This window comes from Nyctibius grandis, chromosome 5, assembly GCF_013368605.1.
Source record: "Nyctibius grandis isolate bNycGra1 chromosome 5, bNycGra1.pri, whole genome shotgun sequence".
Taxonomy (NCBI): domain Eukaryota; kingdom Metazoa; phylum Chordata; class Aves; order Nyctibiiformes; family Nyctibiidae; genus Nyctibius; species Nyctibius grandis.
Genome location: NC_090662.1, coordinates 45402681 through 45418977, shown reverse-complemented (window position 1 = coordinate 45418977; position 16297 = coordinate 45402681). Strand labels below are relative to the sequence as shown.

The following is a 16297-nucleotide window of genomic DNA, read 5'->3' as shown; positions in this document are numbered from 1 at the left end:
AAATCTAAAACCAGCATAGGGTAATACTGTTCCAGTCTGAACACAAATGGTTTCCTAGTCTGCAGTGTGTTACCTGTACATTAAAAAAAAACGCCATGCCTTGAAAACCATTGTATTCTTCAATGTGTTTCATGTACTAGTACCTAAACCTGACTCCTAAGTTCATGGGTTCCCTTAGTAGTGTTTCACTCTTTGACCTAAATTTAGTCTCTGACAGGGATAGGTTGTTTACCAAGTGCACTTATAATTTATTTCAGCTTCTCTTGTTTTATCAAGTCCTTTTCTAGAAAGTGCAAAATTAAGAAAGAAGGGTTCCCTCACCTTTCCAATGATGTGTGCTGCCGTTGCAGTATTCTCGTTGCAGTGCTTTACATTTGCACGTTGCAGTGTCAATTTAACACCCCTAGGCAGCTGTGAGGGATAAAAATCTGTGTTTTGAGATCAGGATTGTAAGACAAGACTTATGCTTGCTAAGATTTTTACTTTTTTTTTACATTTCCTGCTGTTTAGTCCTGATAACAGAGGGGCAAGATTGTATCCTTTTTAAAGCAGGGCAAAGATTTCTCTCCTTTATGGAGCAGAAGTTTTTTGTTTGGGATATAGAAGATACAGCATGTTTTGATTTATTTTATTTTTAAGGAGGAAATGTTCATGCTGATCAACATGCTTTTTTTCTCCTCCTTTTCTGTTATTCATGAGTTTCAAAGGTAGTAAATCCTTTAAGACATAGGTGGAACTTATCCTACATCTGTACACAGCTGAGCACAGTGGGGTCTTAGCTGTCAGAAAGGACTACAGACTATTACTATGTAAGTACTCTCCTGTAGTGCCTGTATTTGATGCATTCAGTGGGACAGAGAGAATTTTTTATACAACTCAATCCTGTGGAAATACTTTTATATAAAATGTCCTCTTAAATTTAAAACTGCACTGCGTGTCTTGCATCCTAAGCAATTTAAAATGCTACCTGTGTTTGTAGATGAACTGAATCTGTGGCTTTTAAGTTCGTGTTTGTGTGCAAAAGCAGTTAGGCTTGGATCTGGCATTAGTGGGTGCTTGAACATTACTAATTGCTTAAAAGGTTTTGTCTTTCCAAAACACCTGTCTGGAAGTGGAGTGGTTTTGGAAAGGAGTTTTGTCTTATTTCAGGTTTCTTCAGAGCTTTAGTCTTCAGAAAACATGCCAGCTAAAAATTTCTTAAAATATATTATGTATCAAGTCATATGAGCACTAAATTGCCGATGGAGAGGTTCCACTCAGAATTAGCAGTTGCTATTTACTAACCATGTACAATGGTGGCTTCTAATAATGGCTTCTCTGTAAGCATATTTGTCAGTTTTGTTGCTTCCACTTTTCCAAACTGCTAAGTCTTTTGAGGTCTTGCCTTTGGTATTGAGGTACGTGTTGTATTTTAGTTATGAACTAACACTGTTTTCATTGTCCTTCTTCTTTCCCGCTGCTGCTGCTTTTGTGCACTTGCTTCTTCCTGGCCTGGATTTTTTTGTTTGCTGTTCTTCGTTCTTCAATTGTATGTGTATGCAGCATCATGGTGATAACAGAGACTCTCATGGACCATCAAGTAAGTGACTCCCGTCTCCTACAGTACGTTTGCACATATGTCCATAGTAGTTAGCATATATATTTGCATATAGGCTGCTGGGCTACATACTAGATTTTCATCTGTATTGTAATTGAGAAGCTGAAGTACAATGAAAATTTACTGTTGGAAAAGTATTTTACCTGGCAGACTAACCATCTAAATGGTTCCCTACACTAAACTTTTTTTTTTTTTTGGTGGAAAAAGTATATTCTTCACCTCTCTGAGCCATGGCTAGAAAATAACAGATCTTTTAAATTACTTGTATGGAAGAGAAAAAGATATATTTATCAGTTTGAAATGAAACCTTCAAATGTTATTGTAGTATAGATAATAAAGACATGGAAATAATGGTTCAGAAACAGTTTTATTTTTGAACTTACCTGTTTCTAGTGCTATATGGTTCACTTAATTTCAATAAATTTACATCTTCAGAAATGAACAGGTATGTATACTGTAATACTCAAATAAGAATTGGATCTGGTGTGGTGATAGGGAAGAATTCAGTGTGTGTATGTATGTGCGTGCACGCAGCCAAAGACTTATTAGTGCCATTGGCTTGTGGGTGTTAGTATGATTGGCAGAATAATTTTGCCTGGGATTAAGAATTTGTGTTTGTGGGGAAGGGAATGGTGCAGGCACAAATTCTGTCTTTTCGGTGAGAAATCTGTGCAGAAGCAATAGTCTTAGCTGATATCACTTATTATAGACATTAAAGAATAATGTGGAATTGAATTATAGTAAACCTTTTCCTATATCTGATGTCCTTGTGCTATTTTCAAGAACGTAAGCACTGTCACATGCTCATTGTAGAAACTGAAAAACTTGGAATCTGCCATTTCAGATTTTTTTTTCCCATAGTTTTATCTGATTAAGTAAATTGGCTGTAAAGACCCCAATTTATGTTTCTTCTGATGCATGAATCTTAGTGACAAACTATATATTACTAATTTGATAGCCAGTGTGAGGAAATTGAACAAAGTATGTATTATCAGCTCTAATAGTTCTGTTGGTATTGAAATATGCTCTCCAAAGAGTCGTGAGGAGGCTTTGATATTTACTAATTAATGTTTCTTCTCTAAAATTGGCCTCTACTCATCTTCAAGGAGATAGAAGGTATGGGTTTAAACTCACTCAGGTAAAGGAAGGGGTGAATGGAGGTCGTCTTTCTCTTGGATGAATGCTCTGAAGCCTGAGTGAAAGTCTAAAAACAAATCACCACTTTGAGGCCTTTGAGTGGAAGGAATGGTTGTCAGTGCTATTGTACATCTTGCTGGACACGTTGAGCATATGCCTACCAAATCCGGCTTTCAAGTTGCAGAGATGGCATGTGAAACCTAAGAAGAATTAGAATCATAGAATAGTTTGGGTTGGAAGGGACCTTTAAAGTTCATCTGGTCCTACACCCATGCCATGGGGAGGGACATCTTCCACTAGACCAGGTTGCTCAAAGCCCCATCCAGCCTGACGTTGAATGCTTCCAGGGAGGGGGCATCCACAATTTCTTTGGGCCACCTGTTCCAGTGTCTCACCACCCTCATCATAAAAAATTTCTTTCGTACATCCAATCTAGATCTATCCCCTTTCAATTCAAAACCATTGCCTGTCACTACAGGCCTTGGTAAAAAGTATTTCTCCATCTTTCTTATAATCCCCCTTTATATATTGAAAGGCCACAGTAAGGTCTTCCTGGAGCCTTCTCTTCTTCAGGATGAACAACTCTAACTCTCTCACCTTTCTTCATAGGAGAGGTGATCCTATCCGGCCCTCTGATCACTTCCGTAGGTGAGGCATTCCTCAGGAACATTTAAAAAAAAATTTTTGGTTGTCCTCACCAAAACTCACTAGAAATGTGAGTGCTTTGAAGAATGGTCAGAAACTGAGTGTGTTTTTTTGAGGTACACTGCAGGTACATGGGGACACGAGTTCAAAACTGTAAGCTTCAGTTTGGTATTTTGGGCAAATAAGAAAACATGTATGTCTAGGAACATCATTTATTAATTCATGCTAACTTTTATTTCACAAGGGAGCAAGGTCACTAGAGTAAATGACCATTGCTCTCTTTCAGTATCACTGTTGGTTTTATTCTGTGAATGTAATGATATTCCAGGATAAAATCATTCCATGCTTCAAATGAGTTCAAAATTAGCTATGGGACCATCAAACTTTATCAGTAAATGGATGACTTAAGTGTGTACCATACATTTTTGTAGTGTGTATAAAATCAATCCATCAGAAGCTATAAACAGCAGCCAATGAGCCTCTACAAATAGCTGAGTTATCTATTAATATGTACTTATTAAATTTACTCTCTTAAAAAGATCTGCTTCTGAGTGGTAGGTGTTTGATTTAATGGCATCTTGAAAACTCAGATTTGTCACTAGCATAACTTTCCCCGCTCCTCTCTCCTTTCCGAGTACTTTTTCCTTTTCCATGTCATAGCTTGCTTTATTTCCATCTCTGTCTTTTAAGCTTCCAGAGCTCCTGCTGTGAGATGCTTAAGGCACATCTTTACAGAGATCATTGCCTTCCTGAAGATTCTGCTGATTTTACAGCTATGATTACACAGGCACCTATAAAAATCAGGTCATTAGTTAGTCTTTTATAGAAAAAAGATGAAAGCCTCTTAGTAGTCTTATTCACTATCCCCTGCTCAAAGCAACAGGTACGTTCTGCCTTGCCTTGTCTTGCCCCCCACCCCAAAGCAAATGTCTGAGCATCAGGATGAGGCATTTTGAAGGAGGGGAACAGCTTCCTAGTGGCTGCTACAGTATGGATAGACATTTATGTTCTTAACTGATTTATTTCCATTTGTTTAGTACTTTTTTAATGCTTTGCATAAAAAGAAGACTTTAAAAACTCTCCTGCTAATCATCCCTCAGCTTTATATATTGAATTTCTCAAAAGCCCACTTGATTTAAGTAGTTAATCTTAAATCCTCAGGCGTGCAAAGTGCTTACCACAAGATACTCTATGATAGGTGATACATAAGCTGTGTTTTGTAGGAAAGGAGCCTTTCTGACAGTGCTAGCAGTCTTGCAGGACGCAAATTGAGTCTGCAGACTAACAAAGGAGCATGAATTTAATAGTGAACTTGAAGCTTGTAATCCTGTGGGTGTTACTGAGTGAACATCACTGAGTTCAGTTCATGCTTTGGTAAAACTTGTGTGCAGAGCTTGCTTACGCTCCAGATTACTGGCCAGTACCGCCTGAGAAGCAATCCCATCTTGACAGCTTAAAAAAAAAGTTGGAATTTCCAGAACTTAAAGCTTAAAAAAAAGTTAGCGGTGCTGCGTGCTACCCCTTCAGATATGAGCCTTCTGCACTGGTCACTTGAGAAAGGGTTGTTAGTGCAATTCCTGCTGCAGAGCGGGTCTCTGACATGGCCGGCAGCACGGCAGGCGAGGAGCCCACCCGCAGAGCTGGAGCACGGCCCGCTGTGGTGGCGGGGGGCTGGCTGGGGGCACCCACGGAGCAAGACGGGCTGTGAAGTCCCGTCCATGTGAAGCTAAATGGCCGGTGCCTCTTCATGAGCAGCTTTCAGCTAGTTGATTGAAAGTTGGTGCTACTTCAGTGCATCTGAAACTTTTTTAAAACAAGTGTGTATAGCTCACTGCCCTCGCAGAGACCCATTTTGTGTAAGCCTGTGAAACAGCTGTTTTCTACCCCCCTTTTATTTTTCATTTTGGGTACCAGACTCTTTGTGGTCCAGTCCCTTCCCAAGACTTCAGCAACTGCCCTGCTCCCCCCTTTTCCCTTACTTTGTAGCTGCAAGACAATAAAAAACTAGTTTGGTGGTACTACAAGAAGAGCAAAGCCAGTCGCTACTTTGAAGTAATGGCCTTCTGACACTGGCAGACTTGAACTCTGAACTGACAAAATGAGCTCTTTGCCTCCCTTGTCCATCTCCTCGCATATTTTTCCTGAGGAACAGTCTGCATAGGGTGTAGTTTGTCTGGAGCAGAGCTTTAGATGGTTTATCAGATATAGCAAAATAGTACAGGTAGGGTATCCTGGCATCCTTGCATTCTTCATACTGACTTGTGTTTATGCTAGGCTTTGCTGAAAAAATGTTTCCGTTACTGTAATAACAGTAGAAATAAAGCCATGAGGAGGGCTTCTGTACTTTGCAGATTCCATCCAGAAAATGGAACTTGTTTGTTTAGACTAGGCCTTCTGCTGAACTTTTAAAACTGTTTGAGGAAAGCTTGGGAACTCTTAAAATGAGCTACGTCGTAAGTTCCAATTTTTTAGGCAGGCTCTTCTTTAGCAATCATCTTTTGTTTCCCACTCTGATCTCTTTTTGTCAGTATATCTGCTTCCACAGGATAGGTGTTACTGAGTCAGCCATTCTTCCACTATCAAAAAAGGTACAGTTTTATTGTGTGCAGCTTAAGGAAACTTACAGACACCGTAAACAGGATGGCTGGCCAGGTGATCTTACAAATAGCTACAAGACATCAAACAAGTCTTTCAGACTGATAAGGTTCAAGGAGAGTAACTCTTCTGCTTTAAACCTTTCCCTTGACAGAGTCTATACATGATCTTTATTAATAAGACTTGTTTCTTGCGATGTACGTACCTACGTTCATCTTGGCTTTCTGGGATGGTGGCACAGTTTGATCTGGCAAGCCATTTCCTGGGTTGACTGTGTTGTGGCTAGTTAAACCAAGAACTATCACAAAAGTGACAAAGGAAGCAAGATTTCAGAAATTAAGTAACAGCTCAGTGCTGTATCTGTTCAGTAGCAGCCTTTCCTACATCCTCCTAGTTTTTGTTTTCATCTTCTGCCTCATGCCTTAGACCAATCTTGTGAGCTCCTTTCTGCTGTCCCCTCCAAAGCAAACCTCATTTTCTAGAATGAAAAATTTCACAAGACAGCATTTGAATACCAGTTTCATAAATAGCAGTGAAGTTGTTAATATAAAACTATGCATAAGAAATAACATCATTGAATGAGCATCCATTTTGTATTTCAGCAGTGGTAACGAACAGCGATGAATCACAGCTTTTAACTCCAGGAAAAATGAGCCAGCGCCAGGGGAAAGAAGCCTATTTTACTCCAACCAAAGAGTTACTCCAGCCATCTCTTAGCCCAGGAACTGCCCACAGCCATGGTAAGACAAGGCTTTTTTTTACAGAGGTTTTAAAGAACTTAAATGCTGACATTAATTATCTGTTCCAAATGTTGGTTCAAAACCACTGCCTTTCACAATAAAGAGGTAAGGAAGAAAGCATATTGAAATATTGTATGTAATTCTTTGTATCCTTATGTGCTAATCTGAAAGAGAAAAAAATGTAGTATGTGGTGCACTAGTTTATTAAAGCATGCCATGGTTTGTGGGAGAACAGTCCACGTGATGGTAAATCATTGTGTCTAATCTTGTAACTGATGGTCACGTTAATGTCTCAGGTATTTAAGTTGTCTCTTTATGCAGAAGTGTTATGATACCCTGCCTAAGCCTGGGATCTTTGTGTAACTGATTGGATGCAAGTGAAACTCATCAGTAGACCTGACATGTTCATAGTCTGTTTAAAAAACAAAAAACAAGCCATAGTTGCTCTCCTTGTGCTTACTTGCATTTGAAACTGCTTGTGTTGTGTTATAGCCTGGGATATCATTAGATGTGTTTGTTACGGTGTGTGGAGTCCTTAGTGAAAACGTCAGGCTTTTAAAATTGATATTCTCTCTCCTTTTACTCTTGGCAGCAATGCTAGTCATCTATACTTCCTTTAGTTCTTGCCAGCAGTAGTGTTCCTGAGATTTATTTTTTGGTATGAGCCTCCCTAACTCCCATAGCTTGCTTTGTCAAAGTAATAATATTAGTCTGTCAGAATAATAGAGGCAGTTTGTCAGGTAACTTTGAATCATTTTCCTGTTTTCCCATTCAGTGCCATTCAGATAAAAAGAAAAAAACCTTTGAAACCTAGATAGTTGTTACCATGATCAATTGGTAGTCTTTCAGTGTATTTTAAGAATTATTATGGTAGTATTTTCAGTGCTACATGCAGCTAGCTCTGATACATTTTCTAAAAGCTGCTGTTACTTCACTGGAAGAGCACTTGATGTTCTCTGGCTTGCGTTGTGCTTCGCCTGGAATTATTTTCTGTAGAATATACATATATAACTTGTTTGTAATTTTTATTATGTTTAAAGAAGTTTTTGGTTATTCTTTCTACGTACTGTGTTGTATCCCTTACTAGACAAATGCTGTAGTTATAGAAGTGTATTTGAATATTGTAGTAAAGTCTTCCTTTTAATATTGCTATTTCCACTAATTTATAAAGGCAAACTGTTGTGCTTTTTTAAGTGCTTTCACTCATAGGAAAGTCATTAAAACAGGCTCGAAAAGCACTAAAACTTGATTGTGCTATGTCAAACTCCTTGCAGGTATTGTCTTTTCCTGATTTTTTTTTTTTTTTTCCTCTGATTACTTCAGGGCTTATATAAGTGATTTTAAGCTGGTTAAATGTATCTGTGCCTTTTTTAGCATCAGTCATCACTGACTTAGTCTTCCAGGAGTGCTGCTAGAAATGAGGCTGTAGTTTCATGAACTAATTAATTTGGTTTGCAGTCAGTTTCAGTAGCGAAAAGGTATGATGTGGGCTAGGCTTCAGCAAACTTTAATTACTAACTTCTAGCCTTATCTGCAACTCGAGAGGTGTAGGTTTGATTTTTATGGAGGTGGTTGACCCACATTTAGAAGGTGAGTGGTTATTCTGTGGTAGTTATTCCTATAGGGAAATTACAGTGCTGGGAAAATGTGAGCTTATTACATAGGGAAAAAGCTATGCTGTGCAAGCCTGAAAAATATGAAGTAGAACAGAGTTTAAAGTGATGGAGTACTGGAGGCTGACTGTTGTAACTGAAATTTAATTAACAAAGGTCTTTACAGTATACCTGTAGTATTGTATGATGAGAACGTGCAGAAATATAGGAAATGTTTAAATACAGTATTTAAAGGCATTTACTATGAACTAAATGGAGATACTTTCGGTCACTGGCACCTGAATGCATCCTTAGAAGATGGGTAATGTAAATAAACAATTCAAAGCATGCTAGGCACAGGATAAAAGAGAATCGAAGCAGAAAAATATATGATACAGTCTACAGAGGACTGATTAAATGTATGTAAAGGGGAGCTGTGACATGAGTACTTGGCTTTTGCTTGCTGGGCAGTTGGATGTTGTTGGATGCTATTTGGCCACCATTACCTAAGTTTTGTTTTCTGCAGCTTGAATAAAAGAGCCTGTGTGGCAAAGCCAGTTTTGTATGGAGCTTGTGATTAAAAATAAATGAGTTGGAATGAAACAAAACCTGCAAAGAGGCAGTCTTTGGAGCAATCAGCACTTTGGTGTTAGTGGGGAAACGCCACCACGTGTGCTGGATTCTTTGGACAGCCAGCAGCAGTCCAGGGAGAGGCGTGCTCAGTGCCCATCACTTGGAAAATCTACTGGAACAAGCTTAAGTTGTATCTTCTGCTTGTGTCTTAAATAAGATCCTAGTTAGAAGTATTACGAATATGACTAAAAGTGGATGAGAACTTGAGTCTTAATATGAGGGAGTGGAGGTGAACATTTAACATCTGTTGGGCCATTGGCTTCCTATTTGGAACCAAGGGTGAACCATGTAATGTGTCATAACAAAGTTGTAAGTGGTATGTATTTAATTATTTTAAGTGCTCCTGTGTATAAATACTGGGTTTTAATGTTTGTGACCATAGCTCTGGATTTCAGAAAGCTTCTCTTTTCTTGTACTTGTTTTCTTAGCTTAAACCGTAACTTCTTCCTTCCTCACTCCTTTCACTCTTGTGAGATGGAATGTAGTATGTAGTCTGAGCCAGAGATGGGGGTCTTCATTTCAGAGTACAGTACAGATCTATTTTACAAATGTAGAGTACAGCTTGATCTGGCAGCATTGTCTAGTGATTGTTCAGCAAAAGTCTATTTACATGGTCATTGTTCTGCATAGTGTTTGCATGAAGAAGTTGCACCTTCTTATTTTACATAGTATTTTTAAGATTCTTGAAGATATGCTGTCCTTTATTCTGAGGCTGAAGACTAGCTTATCTTTTAGGCTACAGACTGGCCTTTAAAGGTGTGGAGGTCAGACTTACTTCCATAAAAATCTTTGGCAAGGTTGTCTGACAGAAATGTATTAGGAAAACTGATGGTGGGGATTATGCTTCTTGATTATGCTCGTGAGTTTACGTAGCTAATTCAGAATTTTAGTGTTGAAAGGCTAATTCAGCTGTATATAGCATTGGCCCTGAGATGGACTTGTAATTTTAATTATCATGGATTTATTTCTGCCTTGCGCATCATTAGTTAACTAGAGTGTCAGAATAAGCCAATCCTGATCATAACACTGCCATTACAATTTATTCTATAAAATAAATTTATTGAGCCTCTGAACGTCAGTGGCTTTAAGTTGGAGAACACCAAAATCCGAGTGCCATCTAGTGCAAATGCTGATAACACTCAGATGTGTTGAGGTTCAAGAGACATCAAAACAAACCTAAAAACTAGCTTTTTGCATCCACAGCATGCAAGAAAATATTTAGTAAAGGTACAAAGTTGACTTAACTACACAACCTTTCACATTCTGTGTGGTATCACCATTTCTAGAAAGCCAGCAATACAACTTTTCATGGGAGCTCTATGCTCAACCACACAAAGGAAAGCTTTTCAATTATGGAATTTCTCAGTATAATAACTGAGGAACTCCTTGTGAAAGTGGCCTGCAGCAGCTCTACATTGAATTGATCTTGAAAGCTTTTACTGATTTTCCTCGCTTTTCATTGTATATGCTTAAGAAAGCAGTTTCTAGACTTGTTCACTTAACAGCTCACTCAAATGAATGACTTGCTTCTCAAATCAGGGTGGGAAATGATCATGGTGATAAAGATTTAGCAAGAATTTGCAAGATAAAACTTTCTGAAAGAAATCTCCTCCCCCCCCCGCCACATACAGTCTTTAATTCTAACTTTTGAAGTCTTTAATTGTCCTTGCATAACATCTGCCGAGTTAGTCCTGTCTCTAACTTGTCAATGCTGTGTATTGCATGTTAACGTTGCCTTCTGGTGTGTTGCATGTTCAGATCATTGTTGGTTTTCTTGTGCCTTGTCTGCTAGGCAATGAAACCTTCCTAGTTCTCCATGCCTTGAACATGCTAAATGATCGTACTGTGTTTTTTTTGCTAAATATTTTATTTAGAAATGTCAAACTTGGAATTGGACCTAAATAATTCAGTAGCCTTTTGATGGAAACTTTAATGGGTTTGGGTTAACCTTTGTTGTAAAGCCTTGCTTACTTTCATGGGATGGCGTGTTTTTAGGCTCTGTAGTGAGCTAGTGTGGCTTTGCCAACTCACCAAGACCATTCTTTTGTATTGTAGTGCATATAGATTTTAGGACTGCTAAAACGTCTTTCAGTTCTAGCAGCTGACACATAGATTGAACAATGTTAATTTAGCTCATTTTCTGTGTTTGTGTTCTATAGTTGAAAATGTTATTAACCACTAATGGGCAAACTGCTAAACTTTTATTGAGCTAATTTTTGGGTTTTTACTTTTTTTAACCTACCTACATGTGACAAAAAGGAATCACTGACAAAACTAATTTATTACAGTTAAAAAACGAACATGGAAAGTATAGAGTCCAAGACTGTGTTTTCAAAAGCTGTAGAGCAGAACTCTGCTTGCTAATGTAAGCCATTTATGTTGTAACACAAATTATCCCTGGTAAATTGGATTCTTGTAAATCTTGTTAACTCAAACTTACATCGGGATACCACTTTATTTATTTGATAAAATGCATTAATATAGAAATAGTGATCACTTAAAATTTATGGAAAAAAAACCAGAAGTCTCCTTAGAAAGGGACTTAAATATTTTCTGACTTACAAAGATCCTGTTAAAACGTATTTCATACTTTTTATGAAACGAGCATAAATGCTTAAATAATAATAAGTTGTACTTGTGGTAAAGGGAGAAATCTAGTTAAGATAGTAATATTAAAAATTCTGTAATAGAATGTTTGAAAATATCTGACTACTTTTTTACCAGTATTCATATTGTCTGTTTATGGTTTTGTTTAATGAGAGTTTGTGCTGTTCTTTGTGTGCCTTTGAGTGTATGTTACAAAGTATATATGATGAAATGCTTTTCTAGTTTTTAACTTGCTAGTAACTTATATATGTGTTTATTTGCTTGAGAGATATTCTTTGGGCTTATTTTTTAAGAGTGTGAGGAGGTGAAAATACAAATGAAGAAGAATGCAAAATTCACAACATTAATTGCAGAAAGATTCTGCGATTTTTCTTTTTTTTGTGGATTTGAATTAGAACTCTCAATTTGCAGGTAGCACTAATGAGAGCATCATCCAAACTTAAACAGGAACAAATAGCAGTGGTGCTTGTGTTGACAATATTATATATAATACTTCAAGGCTGGCAGCTCAGCAGATGATGCATTAAGATTTATATAGTTTCTATATTTCATGGGGATAACAATGACCTGTGCAGACAAGCTTCCTGGCTCATGAACTTGACTGCATCAGCCCTCAGTCTTTTTCCTGTCTTTATTCAAAGAGTTGATGAGATGCATATGAGGTGAAAATGTGAGTAGTAACTGGGAAAATCATGTTAGGATGATGAAGATTGAGGAGGTATTTTACAATAATGTAAATCTTTGAGCTAAATTAACAGCTTCTTGCTGTCTTTTTTTTTTCTTTTTTCTAAAGTCAGCTTGTCAGATAAGGGTAAGCAGTGGAAGTGTGTGCCCAGAAGGAGCTTGAGCTGAGATGAGAAACAGCATCTGCCCCTCCTTTCCAGTAGAGGAGTAGTAGTAGTTGTTAATTCAGTTTGCAGTATGATGAAAATGTATTCTGTGTTATGTGACTGAGAAACAGAAGTGGCTTAGGTGCAGGGAGATGGATTGACAGTGGAAGCAGAATTATAGGTCTGCTAATAATGATGATGATCACAGTGAATAGGAAGGAGGAAAGTGAAGCTGATTTCGGGAGAGAGTAAGGGCATTTTTGGCTATGCTGAGCTGTTTGCTACAGAGTAAACGTCTAAAGGATGTGCTAGGATTTTAATCCATAGGAGGCTACATTTGGGGAGAAAATACAAATGTAACTATTTTTGCATGTGAGACAAGGTGGAGAGTGAAAAATAGATGTTTTCAAGCAGTAAGCCCTAAAGAACGCTTACTACCTGCCTTTGGAGCCATAATGACCAAGAAAATACAAGACTTAGACGTTACTGTCTACCTGAAGGAGCTAACAAGTTAAAGGTAGCTTGTTGTAGACCTGTGCAACTTGCAGCCTTTAAAAAACATTCGTTTCAGCAGCAGCAGTGTGTTTTGTTTGACCAGGCGGTAAGAAATGTCTGGAGCTCCTGACTCTCATCATCCCTATTCTGGCTTGCTGGTGGTCAGTGTGCAAGAAAGCTCTGGAGACGTAGAACGCATCTCCTCTTACCAGCTGTCAGGGGAAGACAGATGACTGTGGACCAGTGGACGGAAAGATACAGCCCTGTGTCAGTAAACTCGAAGCCTTTTCAAACTATTAGCCGGTCTTCCTGAGATGGGCACTTGGCTTCTGTCCTTTGGCCAGGCTTCTGCCAGGAGGTCATGAGAGCCTGTTCGTTCATGTGGGTGCATAAGGCTGAAGCCACAGTGGAGAGGTGCTGTGTTGGAGCTGGAGAGAGAAGTCCTGCATGCCTGTGGTTACAGCAGATGCACACATTGAGCATGGGGGAGGCTGTAACTCCTCTGGTAGAACACTGATAGCTGCTGAAATGACAGCTCCTGCTTCGGTTTCAACTAGCACTTTCAAAATGCTAATACTTATTTTTGATAATAGTATTTGGCTTGCAGATGGTAGAATCTTGCCAGTCTATCTGGTTCCAAATCAAGCTGTTTCCTGGGTAGCTGAGTTATATCTAATCTTTGATAATGATTTCTGGTTTTCTTCTCAAGCTTCTTTTGACTTTACTCTCTATATCTAGACAGACTTATGCAAGTAACTTCATGCAGTCTCCTGTTTCCCTCCACTATATCTATCCTTTGAAAAGAAAAACTGAAGAAAGGCTAAATAACTTATGTTGACACAGTAAAGCAACTTATTACTAAGCATGTAATGATTTTTTACTTCCCTTCATCTTTCCGTAAGTCTGTCTCACTGTCTCAGCACTAGAGAGGAAACTGCTAGAGGGATTGTTGAGGCTCTCCAACAAGCTTATTTTTTAACACTTCCATAGTAACAGTAAATATTACTTCTGAAGTCAGGCACCTTCTCTGTAGAGTAAGCGCATCTAATGTCAGAAAAAGCGTTAACACTTTGCTCTCTCCTGCCACGTGGGAATTCTGTCTAAAACCTTGCAGCCCTTGCACTTTGAGAGTCTTGGTCTCTCTTGCTGTATTCTTGGGAGCTGTTTTAATTTGTCTTACGTTGTCTTTTGATGATGAGGAAGTATTTTGTAATCAGCAGTGTATAGGAGCCATGTGGACTGATTGTTCTTTAGGCAGTTCTGGATTAATATCTGTTGTACTGATGCAGGGACCTGACCCCAGTGACATGGATGGTCACTTTTCAGTTTTATGACAGAGCGTACCTCATGGAGGTGAAGCCCCAGTTCCACAAAACTGTGCAACTTACTTGGAATATCTTTAGTGATGCTTGTCTCAAGTGGGATGTGAGTGAGGTTCTAGTTGCAGTAATCAAGGAAGAAGTTTGACCCCTAAATAATCTATTTTTATCTTGTGTTACTAGACTGAATTGCTTGTGAGCTGTTTTAAGTTGTGCTGTGTGTGGTTAGTCTCGAGTCTATTATCTTGACCTCCTGCTTTCTTACTGTAACGCATACTCTGGCACATTCCTCTCTGCAAGTCATTGTGTGTTTATTAAAACTTGCCATTTCTGAAATGCTACTCCACCCAGTATTTGTGGCTTGGGTAAATTGCACGTACTCCTTTCTGTGTGGGTTATAGCTTTCTGAAAGCGTGGTACTGGGTTTGAAAGACACAGCAGGGCTGATTACTGTGAAACTTCTCGAGCAAGTTCTTTTTCTCTATGACAATCTCTGCAGAGCTGGCCTACTTGAACCTAAGGTGTGACCTTGAGAATTTCATAAGAGCTGAGATGAAAATTGTTGAAACCTGAGCAGTGAGCAAGTCTATTTACTTTGGGTGGAAGGAGCTGAGCAGGAGTGTTAACAAGGGACGAGGTGCAGCCAAGTACAGTTGCCAACAGGGCACTGTGAGCCTTGGTGTTCATTCATGACCACTTTCAGGCGTGCCTCTGGAATTACTCCTCAGCTAAACTGCACTCGACTTGGAAATAACAGAGAACAGAAGAATATTTGGTGAAAGAAACTTGCCACTGTAAACTACCGACACAACTTGTAGCCTCATGCTGCAGATGTCTTTTTTCTGAATCAAGTATTGGTGTCTGAAGGCAAGTATACCTTTAATACCCTTTTTGTTAAATAGGAGAAAACCACTTTCAGTTAAAGTCCATGTGCAAAAATCAGGTGTTGGATAAAACTCATTTATAGGTATGATAGTCTAACAGTTTCCTTTTTCTGCTGCAAAGACTGTGTGTTTACTGCATGTATAGAATTATTTATGACCTTTTCTTTTGTTGGACTGAGGGGAGAATCCTACTGGAAAGCGTAGCATTGTCGAGATGTCAGGGCAAATTATCGTCAGACTTGAAGGGCAAGTCTAAAAATCTTCTGTCTTCTCTGCTACACCATCAGTTTTCCTTCCCTCTTCTTCTCCCTTTAGCTTTTACAGAATTTGGTTTTAAGAAGGTTTTGGGTTTTCCCTGTATACCTCTAAGGGGAAAAGGATTTCTTTACTTTGCATGACTAGATATACTCTTAGTTGTATTATTGCATCAGTATCAGTTTGTATAATATGTTTATTATTTTAAACTTCTAAAATCTATATAAAAAGGATAGATATATTTAAAATTCCTGCTTTGGATAGTTCAGAATATATTTGATTTGAATTCAATTTTCATGCTTGGAATTCATAACTCTGCAATTCAGAGAGGTCTTTTTTGATAAGCCTATGTTTTTTTCGGATGTAAATATTTTTTAATTGGAGAAATGTTTTTAAAACTAAAACCAGTCTTTGTCAAAAGTGTTCATGTGCTGTTGGAATTGCACGTCTTCTATTTGTCTTTGTTTTGTATACTGAGATTTAAGTTTTGCCCCAGGCAGTATCCTGGAAGAATATATTAAGCACGAGATTATTTTTGGGGTTTTTTGTTTTTGGTTTTTTTTTTCAGCCAGCATTTACTGCTGAAGAAGCCCTGATTGAGTAGCTGATATGACAAATGCATTCTGTCCTTTAGAAAATGTATGCAACAAATAAGTTTTCCTCCTCTAAAGAGATGTTCAACAGATTGACTGAGAATGGATTTTCCCCTCCACACCGAGACAGATGAACTGAATATTTCAGTCATGATTTTTTTCTTCTTCCAATTGATGTAGGTATTGTATAAAACAGAAACCATGAGACTTTTTCTCCCTTTCAGTGGCATATTTAGTGGCGTATTTAGTCTAGTGACTGCTTTCATCAAGTACTTAACTTTTGTTATGAGGAATCTTATTTTTTCATGTAGAGATACTGTGACACACACCTGATGCATTTAGGCAACAGTGCAGATACTTCCCTGTTTTTACAGA

General features: G+C 38.3%; 1 protein-coding gene across 3 annotated transcripts in view; it reads left to right on the top strand.

Moving 5' to 3' along the window:
- The window catches only part of OSBPL8 (oxysterol binding protein like 8), a 106247-nt gene that overhangs the window by 46058 nt on the left and 43892 nt on the right, over positions 1-16297 (top strand). For 2 of the 3 annotated variants that reach the window (XM_068401413.1, XM_068401412.1), the window contains exons 3-4: positions 1543-1579; positions 6577-6714. In XM_068401413.1, coding sequence (XP_068257514.1) covers positions 1543-1579; positions 6577-6714 — 175 coding nt within the window. The remainder of the gene's footprint in view (positions 1-1542; positions 1580-6576; positions 6715-16297) is intronic. The other variant, XM_068401414.1, reaches the window with a different exon arrangement.